Genomic DNA, 13,727 nt, shown 5'->3' on the forward strand with positions numbered 1-13,727 from the left:
ACATGCTCCCTAAAATCCACAAAGGCAGACCTCTAATGTCCAACCATGGAGCCCGAATTGAGGAACTACCAGGTTTCATTGAATCCATCCTAAAACCTCTTGTTGCCCAAAGACTGAGTTTTGTCCAAGGCAGACTTTCTACAAAAACTTAAAAATGGTGACCACTTTCTCAGCAATACCCTCTTACTCACCATGGATGTTACCAGCTTATATACCAACATCCCACACCAGGATGGCATCTAAGCATGCCTTACATATCTACAAAAGCAAGATTACAACTCAGAGTACAGACCTAAAGTTATTACTGAACTTACATACTTCATCCTTGTCAGAATCCCTACACAGAATATGGCCAGGCCAGGCAAGCCTCTGGCAGGGCCCGTCAACCAGGTCAAAAGGTCTCTGAGCAGGTGGAAAATTACCAGCTACAGCCAGGTGGAAAATTACCAGCTACAGTTACGCAGCAAGAAACAAAAGCCCGCCAAAACACACAGCAACACAAAATATAGCAAGCATGCATACTTGTAATGATTGGATAAAGTTCCTGCCAGAAAACTTTTATAGAAGGTGCAACGCTCCAAGCGCTCGTCGGAGGAACCACACAAACGAACCTCAAGTGACAAAGAGCAACTGGACTGATCACCCAGAAGCCGCCTCCCCCAGGATGAATCCCTGAGCGACCTTCAGGCCTGCCGGAGTAATTTTTATCTCTCCAGCAACAAATATGGAACTGGTGAGCTGCTGTGCCATTTTCGCTTAAGCACTGTAAATAGTTTAGTGTTAGCTTTACCTTATAAAGACTTTTACACCTTAGTTTAGTTTGTTAGGTACACTACCCTGTGCTGCCTACGCGGTCTGGGACTTACTGGTGGTCAGACACACCAAGCTCTTGGGCTTGAAAGCAAGGGATCACCGCGAACCCTGTGACCCGACGACACCTTTGTATTCTACACTATCCACACAAATAAAATTTTCTATCATATTGTTATCCTGTCTCCGTGTCCTGCGTGCTTCCCTTCCCCATTGGCATTCGCAAACTTTAAAAATCCTCACACACAACTTCACTTTCAATAACACTTCCTCTAGATCATGGGCACAGCTGTGGGCACCAAAATGGTCCCACAATATGCTAACCTTTTTATGGGCCATCTGGAAGAAGAATTAATTCAAGAACTGCACCATCAAACCCATGCTATACCTAAGATAAATAAATGATATTTTCATCATTTGGACCAAAGATCTGGAATCTTTCATTGATTTCCATCATGAATTTGGTAATCATCCTTCATCTGATTATCTCTAGAATACTCTAGCACCAACATTTCCTTTTTAGACACTATGGTTAATATCCAGAATGGTGAAATACAAACCACCATACATACCAACATATGTATTTCCACAGAAACAGCAATCACCCTAAATACACCAAGAACACTTTAATATTCAGCCAAATCCTGTTACCACCAAATTTGCACTCACAAATCTCAAAGGGGATTTTGCTCAATAAGGACACTCTTCCAGAGATACGGATTGCATTTTAAAGACCCATCATGGCACCACCTGAAGAATTGCTGCAGTGCAAGGAAAATCCCTCATGAAACACACATCATTAGTTATGACACCAATCTTCCTTAGAAGCTATATGGAAGATCCTCAGTTGCAACTCATACTAGAAGAAAACCCAATTCTTAAAAAGATCTTTCCAGAACCACCCATCCTAGCGATGCAAAAATTTGCGGTTCGTTTCTTTTGGAGGATCGCGAATAATAATTTCTCAGGCACACACTATTAGCAACACAAAAGGTATATTTGCAAATAGGGTTGGAGTGGAGACAAAGGACCACTCCGCCGCCGAGGAAAACTCTTAGCTGGCTTTTATTCCTTTTCTCCTGGGCACGTGTGCAGAAACAGGAACTCTTACAACTCATTTCCGGTTCATACAAACATATATGTAAATACGTCACTTCATACGTCGCATGTTCATTATAATTAACTACTTAAGTATGCGGGGCGGATAGGCATATATGCATTAGCTAATTACGCATGCTTAGAAAGCTCTCCAGGTCACCAAAAGTTCAAATCCCCCTCCCCTTCAAGGACACAGTGAGTTGAATTACAGCTTCTGTAATCTACATGTGAATGTCAGGGGAGTGTGTGATTTAGTATAGGAAAAAGATAGTAAATTGGCTAAGAGGGAAAGGGAGTGATACTTTAGCACAAAGGGTCCTTGGTAGTGTTACTGCTTATCAGGTACGAGATGCAAACTGTGCAGTTCTAACAACACTCTATTCATTATGCATTCCTAATAATATTTCTAACACTAGCCTTTAAACAAGCACTGAACCTTACCAACCTCATCACCAGAAGCAAACTTCCTATGGACCAAAACACACCAAATGGATCTAGACCATGCTGGGACAAGAAATGTAAAACCTGCCAACACATCTCCACCACTCCCACAATAACTACACCCCACAACAGAGCCATCAACATTCCTGGACCTACACCTGCACCTCCAGAAATGTAACATATTTCATCCAGTGCACTGAATGATCTGACGGAAACTACATAGGAGAAACCAAACAACAGCTGTGTACCAGAATGAACACTCACTGAAAAGCTAACAAAGATGAAATTAACCAGTTCCCTGTGGGTGCCCATTTGTTACAAGAAAGCAACTCTATCTCCAGTCTCTCAGTTCTAATCTTCAAAGGGAATTTACAAAACGCCTTGTGTAGGTAAGCCTATGAACTTCACTTCATAAATCTACTGGATACAAAAATCATGAACTGAATGTAGACATTGAATTTATGGCACTTTATAACCTTCCTGCCATCTGATAACCCCAGGTAATCTCTCTACATTTTCCCTGCTATATTTTATCACCTGCTAATATTTTCCTGTTTTGTTCCTCCCCTCCATCTGTCTCACACCCATCCCCTCTGATGTTCCCTGCTATGCATTTGTATTTTCACAGACCTGCATTTTGCATATTGGCTTAAGCTTCTATTCAACCTTACAGAGAAGACACAGACGAGAAGACTCTGCCTATGCCTGAGGAAGGGCACCTGTGCCAGAAAGCTTTCAAAGAACAATTTTTTGGAACTATTCAGTTGGTCTAATAAAAGATATCACAGGGCACAATTACATGTACATTTTAAACCACGTTTTGGGCTGGGCAAATCTCTATTCAGAGATGTCCAGAAGCATCCCCTGGTGGCACAGAGACATGGTCTGGGGTGGTCCAAAAAGGATTTCTGGGTATAATCCCAGCCCAATATCCAGTTCCTTATTCAGTTCCATGTATTTTGCACAGCAGCTGGGGTGCTGGCTGTTGTCAGCCTGGCATGGCCAAACTGTGCTTTAGGCCGGGCAAATCCCTGGTCAGAGATGTCCAGGACAGTCCCACAGTCCCACAGTCATGTTCTGGGGTGGTCCAAGAAAGGTTTCTGGGTATAATCCCAGCCCAAAATCAAGTTTTTTATTGGGGTGCATACAGTTAACAGTGGCTGGGGTGCTGTCTGTCGGCAACCTGGCATGGCAAAACCACGCTTTGGGCTGGGCAAGTCTCTGGTCACAGATGTCCAGGACAGTCCCCCGATGATGCAGAGGTATTCTGATGGGTGGCCTAAGCAGAATTTCTAGCCGTAATCCCAGCCCAAAAACCAGTTCCTTGTTCAAGCCATTCTACTTAGTATAGTGGGCACGCCGGCTGCTGGTTGGCAGGCTGGCATGGCCAAACCGTGCTTTGGGCCAGGTGGGACTGTGGTCAGGTGTCTTTCGGATAGTCCCCCAGGGGCATCACCACAAAAATTGGGGTGGCGCAAGTATTTTGGCCCATAATCCCATCCTAATCTGGCCTTCCTTTAGGGCTCTGTACTTGATGTGAGGTATGATTTTACAGACTAATTAGTACATACATGTAATTAATGGAATTCTGTCTGTTTAGGATGTGTAATTCATTAATAACGAGTTTTTATTGTGTCTAGATTAGCTTTGAAAAAGGAACTGGGAATAAGGAATCCAGGGAACCGGAAATAAGGAACCAACTTCAGCCTCATCCTGGGGAAGGAGGTGCAGAAGCGGAGGCGCGCGAGAGCAGCAGCCTCCGACTCGCCCAGGCCCCGTGCGCGGAGCTATGAGGTCCCCCAGCGGCCGCCCGCTGCTCTGCACCAGCCCCCGAGCCCGTGGGACCAGGACAAAGCTAGGGCGGGTGAGGCCCGGTAAAACACAGCGCGACGCGCACGCGCGGGGGCGGGGTGAACGGCCGGCTCGAGCCCCGCGCGCAGCTGTTCGTTGCTTACATCAGAGGCTGCACAAGCCGGCGCTGCCCCGCCCCCTTCCCAGGCCCCGCCCCCGCTCTCGGTGTGGCCTCGTGGGGAGGGGCGTGGCCTGACTGCCCCACCCGCCCGTCCCCTGTCGGTCTCTGAGCACGAGGGGGCGGGGCCTTCACTCTAGCCCCCTCCGGCAGGGCCCGGCACGGCCTCCCGAGTAGATTCTAACGCGCCTGCGCGCGGGGGCGGGCCGAGGCCAATGCTGGTACCTCCGGGTTCTTCCGCCCGGCTCTGCCCTTCCCCCGGCCCAGCCCGGCGGCCACGTCTCCCGGAAGATGGAGCCGAGGGGCCGCGTTCGGCCTGAGCGCTCCGGGTAGCAGCCGCGGGCCCTCGTCTCGGGCCGGAGCTGCAGGGCTCGGGGGAGGAGGTGAGGCGCTGGGGCCGGGGCCGCCGCAGCGGCGGTGCGGACCGGGCCGGCCGGGGGGTGTCGGGCCGGGCACGGTGGCGCCTCGGGCGGGGTGGCCGAGCTGTGCCGAGTGCGCAGGGCTCGCTCTGTCCCGCTCCTCTACGATGCCGGGGCCCGGCGGCCGGACAGCTGCTCCTGCCCCTGCGAGGGACGGCCCGGCCGTGAGGCTGGAGCCGCTGTCGGACTCGCAGCCGGTCTGCGGTGCCCGAGCCAGTCCCTGCGTGCTGGCCCTGCGCCTGCTTGGGTCCAGTGCTAGCCCTTCCTCATGCACCAGAGCCAATGTAGGGCTGAACCAGCCTTGCGTGATGTGCGCAGGATGCGCAGTTCCCTAGCGGACTGGCTGTGGCAAGGCCCACTCTGGACCAGGTGCTGCCCATCTGGCCCAGCCCATGCGCACTGACTCCACATGCCACGGGCCAGCTCATAGGGCTCGAGGGGCTGAATCTGGCTTGTGGGCTGTATGTTTGATGCCCCTGTCAGTATGTTTGACTGACACATGGTGTACAGCGGAGATGAGCCCGATCCATTAATCTGTATTTGCATTGTAATAATTGTGTTTTATGTTTTTCTTGCAGCTCATGGTTTTGGAGTTTCAGTGTTGTCGATCAGTAGGCATCCATTATGTCTTGGCTTGTCGATCTTGCTGGCAGGGCAGAGGATCTTCTTAACAGAGTCGATCAAGGGGCTGCAACAGCTCTGAGTAAAAAAGAGACTGCAGGCAATGCAATTTATAGTACTAAGAACTTGAGATCTGCCAGTGAATATTCTGAATCACAGCAGCAAACCAGAGAATTGAAGCATCAGACTTCATCTAAAGCAGCCTATATTTCTTCAGCTGCTGATAACATTAAACAGCAGAAGGCTACGATCCTAGCAGGAACGGCAAATGTCAAAGCAGCATCCAGGACCTCTGTGGAGGCCTCTCCTCCAACAGAAAGTGTTTCCACACCCAGACCTTCCTCACAATTTGTGAGAAGGAAAAAGTCTGAACCTGACGATGAGCTCTTGTTTGATTTTCTCAATAGTTCTGAGAAAGAACCAAATGGAAGGATGGAGTCTAAAAAGGAGAAGAGTAAAGCTCTTCCAAATCACTCTCGGACTTCAAGCATTGGTTCTGTGTCTGCTAGTGCACAGAGTGTGAAAACGACTGAAGACAACTCCAGCAAGAGTCAAGGCCATGGTAGCTAAACAGAACTCTACATACTTATTAAAAATAAGGGTATTTATGATTGTTGTGGATAGTGTAACAAACTTACTGGCTCTAAATGCAATAGGCACAGTTGGTACATAAAAGGTCTGATGTAAAAGTACAGCTGTCCAACTGGCGGCCTGGCCTGTGGGTTCAGTTGTTCTTGCTCAGCTGCCAGCAGCCCTGTCACCCTGGATTCAACAGCAGCCAGAGTCTTCCAGGCTCCTCCTCTTACTTTTGATATCTGCCCATGCCCCAGGGGTTGGGGCAGCGCAGCTGAGGAAACTGAGGGTGGGTCTGCTTGTGCAAGTGCGTGGTGGTGTGGTGCATCTGTAGGTGGTGGGGAGCAGGCATGGTGTGTTGGGGGTTGCGGGGAGGGCCTGCACAGTACAGCTGAGAGTGGGAGGGCATCTGTGTGGTATGCTGCCCAAGAGGCCCTCTGTTTCATGCTGGTAGTGTGTGGCTGATGGGGCATTTGGCTCCCAGCCACTTAGAAGTTGGACATCCCTGATCTAAAAGAATAATCTGGCTGGGAGTCAAGAATCTGAGCTCTAACAGTTCTACTGATTTGCCATGTGGCATCAGTCACATCAGTATCTTGCCTTTAATTTCATTTTACACAAGGAGAAATGATGTCAGTTCTGTCTCCCAAGAGTGCTGGTAGAGTTCTTTGATATTTGTTCAGTGCTTCAAACATGTAAAGCATTCAAAAGCAAGAGCTTAATTCAACTATGTTTAAATCGGTGAATAGGTTTAGTAGTCGTGATGAAGGGGAATATTTTTCAAAAGTGTAATATGTCTATACTCCAAATCTAGGACTCCATAATTTTGGCAAGGTGAAGTATATTGATTCTGAATAGATGATAAACAACACCTTAATATGTAATACCAGCACAATGTGCATGTTCTGCTTAGTAAAGTATCTTTAGTTTGCTAATTGTTTCTTTTAGTTGGATTTGTTTGTTAGTGCATCTGAAGAAAAAGAAGCCACATTGGTTTTAAATAAATGATTTTGAAAGTAATAGCTGTATGATTGGCTAGCTGTGTAGATATGGCTTTGTAATTGCATCTTCCCATGTAACTTTCATTGGGAAGAATTCTATAATGGAGATGGACTCTTTGCACAGATTCATAAATAATTGACAAAAGTAAATCTTTAGCATGTGATAGCAAGTATATGGCTATGAAATGTACTGGCAGATACATAACCAGGGGACTGGCTAATACTTTGTCCATTAACTTGAAATGAGTTGGCATGAAACAAAAGATGAGGGTTAGCTCTTTGATGTGGTAGCCATATGAATTAATTAGGAAGAAAATGGCGTAATATAGAACTGTTCAAGAAGCATTGAACAAATCTTGCTGCTATTATGTTGCTGTTATGTTGCTTGGTGTGTTATTATTCAGAATTAATGGCCTGCCCATCTCCTAGGCAGTGTGTGACGAGGACTGTCACAGTGCACTAAGGTGTGCCTGCTCCTTTAAGGGCAGAAACTACCTAGAGAGAGGGCCCTAGGAGCCAGGCAGAACCCGCACAGGTGCAGGTTGCTGCGGCACCAGGCTAATGAGGGAATTAGCCTGCACCTGCATCCGTTCAGCTGACAGGAAGAAGGCAGGGGCCTGGGCACATATAAGGCCCAGGGCTGGGACTGGAGGCTGTTAGTTCTCCTGTAGCTGCCAGGGGAAGGACCTTCTGCAGAGAAGAACTGCCCAGGGATGCTGCGGCCACCTGATATGCTGCTTACAGGACTAATGGGACTGCAGGAGCTCATCAGATACCCTGGGCTGTGAGGCACTTAATACTTGGGGAGAAGTTTGCCTCTTTAAAAAAAAGAGACAGAGTGCACCATGCACTGTTTCTGTTACGTTATAGCCCAGGGTCTCATATTTTGATTGCTGTTTGTACTCTGGTGGACTAGACTGAGGCTTCTGGGGAGGAGGAGGCCTCATTGGGGCACACTCTGGTGTAGACCCCAGTGCCGGAGAGGGTGTAGAGACAGGGACCAAGGGCCCAGTGAAGACAGGAGGCCTAGTTAGTCTGAGGCCTCATTAAAATAGGGACAACATTTAAATACTACCTGCAAGACCTGGGGCATGGTAAAGGGGAGGTGTTGGAGCCATACATCTAGCCCATAAGGCTTAGGGTGTCCTGTGAGTTGCCTACTGAGTGTGGGACCCAGTAAGGGGTCCAACAACCCACAGGGTTTACAGGAGTCTGTCAGGACTGTGATGAGCTGCAACTCCAGGGCAGCCTCTTGATTCATCATTTAAACCAGCAAGACATGGCAGGTGAGATTAATAGGTGCCCATAGGGTGGAGGTGGCATGGTCACATTACTCTAGGGACATTACAGGGGAGGCCGTGTCACGACAAGGATTCTTGCAGTGGTAAGGAGGAAGGTGGAACAGGTTTGTTAGCGAGCACAAGGTAAAGTAAACAGCATGATGAATGTTTAAAAGAACATCTTGGCCCTTCTTTTGTATCAACTGCCATCTGTATTCTCTGGTTTTCATCCAGTTATCAATTTTAGAGCCATGGAATTCAAAGTCAAGTTAACATTCATGAAAGAGCTGTTTCTGTTTTTTCACACTCCCTGTCTCCCATGCTTTTTCGTATTACCAGCAGTGAAAACTTAAAGCACTAATATATCTGCTTATTGGAGTCAAGAATGTTAGGTAGGTTTTAAGTAATTCCATAGTCAGAATCCCAGTGCTTTAGTTCTGCCTTTTTCTCCTAAGAAATCCCTTTTCAGAATACAGCTATCTGTTCACATACACTTTTATAGGTTGGAATTTTATAAAGAGACTGTAGACTCTCCTTGCCATAATTCAAGGCATTCATAGGGAATTGTGCCTATGAATTGTGACATTTAGAAGGAATTTTTTAATGTAATAGAACCCTGCAGAAGCATGGGAGGTAAGTATAAACAAAGAATCATCTTACAGCCGCCTACAGCTCTGTACGTAATTACTATAATTTCCATTGTTTTTATAGTAAATACATTTTATATGGTAAAACAATCTTCCTTCCTCCCCCCTCCCCCCCGCCAACAAATATACATAAGTGCATTACTCTTTGAGGAAAGCTTAATAAGGAGGCTGGTGTAGGAATCTTAAAAGTCTATATGTATCTTTACTAAAGCATACTGGTTAAAAAAATTGAGACTTGATGGCAATTTATGACAAGTATGGAAGATAAATGGCACTTAGAAAAAGATACAAATTTTATTTTGAAAATTTATATAAACCATATAAGGTGGCTAATATGAATTTAATACATTCAAAAAATTAAGTCAGTTGTTTGTATTTACAGTGCTCATCTGATGAAAATACTTTCTATAACACAGTAGTGAATATATATTAATGCTAGCAAAGTGACTGTCAAGAATGATAGGTGGTGACGGAGCCCCACATCCAGCTCCATTCACCCCACCCTCCTCCTCTCCCTCCCTCCTGGCTGTTGTTGGGGCCGGGCGACAAAGTGGGGATAGGCGCCATTACTGTGACCTCCCCGTCCCTGCCAGCTGTTTGGGGTGGGCGCAGGGAGGGTGCTGCCACCCTGACTGTCACCTCCCCTTCCCCTGCTCCCTGCTGGCTGTTGTTGGCAGTGGCACACCACCACTGTAGCTGCCTCCTCCCCATCCTGGCTGTTGTCAGGGGGTGCAGTGCGGTGGCCCCGACTGCCTCTGCCTCCTTCCCTGAGCAGCAGTGCAAAGTTGTATCTGCGCCCACCTGGGCCAGCCAATTGCTGCCTTCCTAATTGCAGCAGCACCTGCACAGTTGGCCCAGAGCATGACAGACAGACAGGCTAAGGCTTTTATTGTATTAGACTTTTACAACCCTAAGTCTGTACTACTTGTACATCATATTACTAAATGTAAATTGCTCTTGTCTCTCTCCTTGCCATGCTGTAAAAAAATCATCTGTATCTTGTGTGTATTATAATATTGTACATTGAAGGTCTGCATATTGTGAAAAGATATTTCATGATGCACCTGTGTATAAAATATATAACATTGAGAGACCTTACATTTTCTATCTGTATATAATAAAAAATAGATTGAATTTTAAATTAAAGTACATCTTGAAATTGATCTGCTTTGTTTTATGTAGATCAGCCAACAAATAAGTGTTATCTAATGATCTAACTCAGCTCTGTTTATACAGATACCTCTGACAGTTCAGATTCTGGACTGGGAGCGCAAGTGGACCCTACAAAAGATGGACTGTTAGGTACAGCAGCTAATTCTAATTCAGCTAATGACGACTGCAAGTCACATGAGCTATCCAATCTTCGCCTGGAGAATCAACTGCTGCGTAATGAAGTTCAGTCTCTAAATCAAGAAATGGCTTCATTAATTCAAAGATCCAAAGAAATGCAAGAAGGTATTTTGCTTTGGCAGCTTATCTATCAAAATAGTTACTGTTTCTGAGATTGATAAACAAGCGTATGCAAAGTGTGCCTACTAGTTGAAGTATAGACAATGTATGTACCTTATTCCTAATTCAATGGTCAATAATAAATTATTTGGAATTAAAATTTACTATAAATAATTTGTAAGCAAAAGTTTGTTCAATAACAAAAATAGAGTTGTGATTAAAGGAAGAGAGTCAGCTTAATAAGGTGCAACATTTAAATTTTATAAAATCAGAGTTTACAAAGGCCATTGCTTTTAGGAACCTGAAAAGTTTTTTGTTTGTTTGTTTTTTAAAATGTAGCTGTTTGGTTTTTTGTTAACATGAATTACAATTCCCTGAAATATTTGAAACCCAAACATCCTAGCACACATCTTGTAGAGTAGCCGGATGGGACCCAATGGTGGAACTGGCTAGAAACTGACAGGTCAGTCTGTCTTATCTGGAATGTTCTTTGGCTAAGTTCATTGAATGGAAACATGCAAAGAGTAATAATTAAAATGTAAAATTGTCTGAGTGATCAGAGATGGTAACAACAATGGTTAAGGTTTTTTGAAAAAATGTTTTAAAGTACTTGTGACTTAAATACCGAATTTTAACTTTCATGCAAAGTCAGTATATGGTCTTCAGTAAAACGAAATCTTCAGTAAAAACTCAACACTTTAAACATGTACATCACTTTAAACATGGCTTTTAAGTTTATTTCATAATTGTCTTAGGTTAAAGAGAGACTGTTCTATTATTTGAGTTGCCTTTTAGCTTTTACTGTTCCAGTGTTAGGTAAATTCGGAGAGTTGTACTTAATTTCTGATTTACATTTAATTTGACATACTAAATTTAAGTGAGACCTAGCACTATTAACATCTGTTTCAGAAAATATAACAGATTATTTTTTAAATGTATATGTTTATACGTATCTCTTCTTTTACTTTGTAGAACTAAATAAAGCCCGAACAAGAGTAGAAAAGTGGAACGTTGACCATTCAAAGAGTGACAGGGTGGTTCGAGAACTAAGGGCTCAAATTGATGACCTTACAGAAGCTGTTGCTGCCAAGGATTCCCAACTGGCTGTGCTTAAAGTGCGGTTGCAGGAAGCTGATCAGCTATTGAGCTCTCGGACAGAGGCCTTGGAAACATTGCAAAGTGAAAAATCACGGTACTTTGAAAACCGCTGAATGTAGTAATACTAGGTATAGCATTCAAGCTAGAATGCTTGGTACCTTCAGTAAAATGAAAAAATTGTGAGTGCTTTCTTATGTATCAGATGTACAGAATCATAGGGGATGAAGTGTAAGTGATGAGGCATGTGTATTGTTAAGACATAACAGAAGTTTATTGTTTACATCAATGATAAGACTGCGTACTAAATAAGACTAAAATTGCCACTTTTTGACAAGGTTACTGAAGTAACTTTTTATACAAACTGTTTGTCTAACTTCAGTGTTTGCCAAATAATTCTAAAACTTGAAATTTTACATCAGTAGATTTCATTTGGCAAACTACTGCATTTGCTTGATTCTGAGATTATTTTTTTTCCTCCTTTCAACATGGGGAGTGGGGGCAGGAGTGGAGAAACCCTGTTCCAGGACAAGGCTATCAGGTCAAAATGCAGATGGTAACTTTGTGAGCAAGTGGCAGGGAGTTGCTTAGAAAGGCAGCCAGTGCAGAGGGACCTGGCAGGGAAAAGTGGAATTTTGCAAAGTGCAAACATGTCAGTCTGTTTTGAAATGGATACTTTTGAAAGATTGCCTAATGTGTTTCTGCGCCATGTCCAGGAAGGTATTTAGGCATCTAACTCTAATGGGAGTTGAGATGTCTGAATAGTTTTTAAATCTGGCCCTCTATCTGGAAAGCATAGTAAATTTTTGCTTTCTTTTTAACAAATTTCTGCATTACTTTTTTAGAATAATACAAGACCACAGTGAAGGGAACAGCCTGCAAAATCAAGCACTTCAAACTCTGCAGGAGAGGCTACGTGATACAGACTCTGCACTGAAGCGGGAACAAGAAAGTTACAAACAAATGCAGGTTAGTAAACTGAGGATGTATGTTAAAACTCTACTTCTAGGATCAAATTGCATCGCGTCAACACTTTTAGGAGTCACAAGTGTAATAAGAGTTAAGGGTGCTAAGCTTCTACTGAAGGAGATGCCACTTGCATACTTTATTCAGAAAAAAGAAAATCTAAGTAAGGTTTTCTTTATTTTCTGAATTGTGTAGTGAAATGTCTTGGAAACCAGTTGACCATTTTTATTGTAGCTTTCTGTTCGTATGTGTATACAAATAAATAAATAAAAATATGTGTAGTCAGTCTGTGTGTCTGACTCTCCATATCGCTCGGGGGGGGGGGGGGGGGGTGGCTCCTGGCAGGGCGTGGCTCCAGCCAGTGCTGCATCAAAAATGACAGGCAGGGGATGGCTTCAGTGGAGCAGGTTGTGGGGGCAGGGCACGTGGCCAGATGTGGAGCAGCGGCAGCATGGGCTGCTGGGTGGTGGCTGCAGCTGCGTACAAGCTTTCCCCCCACCCCTTGCTTCTGGGACACAGCGGCGGCACGAGGTGTTGGGTGGTGGCACTCCATCCCCTCCTGCCCCCCTACCAAGTCATTCTTGATGGGCAATTCACTAGTTTCAACATGAAGTTCATTTATGTAGATGTGCAAGTTTTTGTTAGTATAATTAGATTATAGACCTAGGTTTAGGTTTAACCTATTTTATAGTTTCCATAATTTATGCTTTTTTCTGGGTTCTTAATTGCATAAAGCTTATATGGTGCAATAGACTGGTGATTTATTGTATCTTTTGAATTAGTTTGTGTTTGGGGCATTCACTCTACTGTAGGAAAATATTAACATTTTTTTCATCCCAAGTACCCTGGTTTTTCATTAAATAGTTCAGTAAATAGGAAGCTTTTCTATTCCTAACAGCAGGATTTTTTTCTAAATCAATATTTGGAGCTTAAACACTAGATTTTCTTTTCAATATATTCTTAAATGACTTAAATCCTACACACAATGATTTTTGTGGATACTATCTTTCACTGGACTAACTGTATAGTGGAAGAAGTCATGGACAGGTTTTTGATGCTATATACCTTTCTCAGGTCTTTAAAGTAGAAGTTTCTTGGTAAGTAAAAAATATATGGATATACAGTAAAAGCTGCACTATCCGGCATCTTACAAGCTGGCATGCTTTATTAACCAGCATGCTGGCTTGTAAGGAAAAAGCGAAACTGGAATTGTGGCACTTCTGGTTTTGCTGAGCCCCCACTGCCTGGGGCAAATCAGCTTGCGTGGGGCCCCCTTCCCTGCCCCTTGACGACGAGGTGGGAGAGGTGGTGGCCTGAACAGGCAAAGACACCTGTTCAGGCCGTTCAGTTAACCAGCA

General features: G+C 44.5%; 1 protein-coding gene across 2 annotated transcripts in view; it reads left to right on the plus strand.

The window, feature by feature from the left end:
• The first annotated feature begins 4,502 nt into the window (after nt 1-4,502).
• The window catches only part of GOLGA5 (golgin A5), a 38,716-nt gene continuing 29,491 nt past the window's right edge, over nt 4,503-13,727 (plus strand). Inside the window, exons 1-5 of one of the 2 annotated variants that reach the window (XM_090033901.1) lie at nt 4,503-4,701; nt 5,316-5,920; nt 10,096-10,314; nt 11,281-11,500; nt 12,249-12,372. In XM_090033901.1, coding sequence (XP_089890027.1) covers nt 5,362-5,920; nt 10,096-10,314; nt 11,281-11,500; nt 12,249-12,372 — 1,122 coding nt within the window. In that variant the 5' untranslated portion in view covers nt 4,503-4,701; nt 5,316-5,361. The remainder of the gene's footprint in view (nt 4,702-5,315; nt 5,921-10,095; nt 10,315-11,280; nt 11,501-12,248; nt 12,373-13,727) is intronic. The other variant, XM_090033900.1, reaches the window with a different exon arrangement.

Source organism: Crocodylus siamensis, chromosome 2 (assembly GCF_052110815.1).
Source record: "Crocodylus siamensis isolate JL-2025a chromosome 2, ASM5211081v1, whole genome shotgun sequence".
Classification (NCBI taxonomy): domain Eukaryota; kingdom Metazoa; phylum Chordata; order Crocodylia; family Crocodylidae; genus Crocodylus; species Crocodylus siamensis.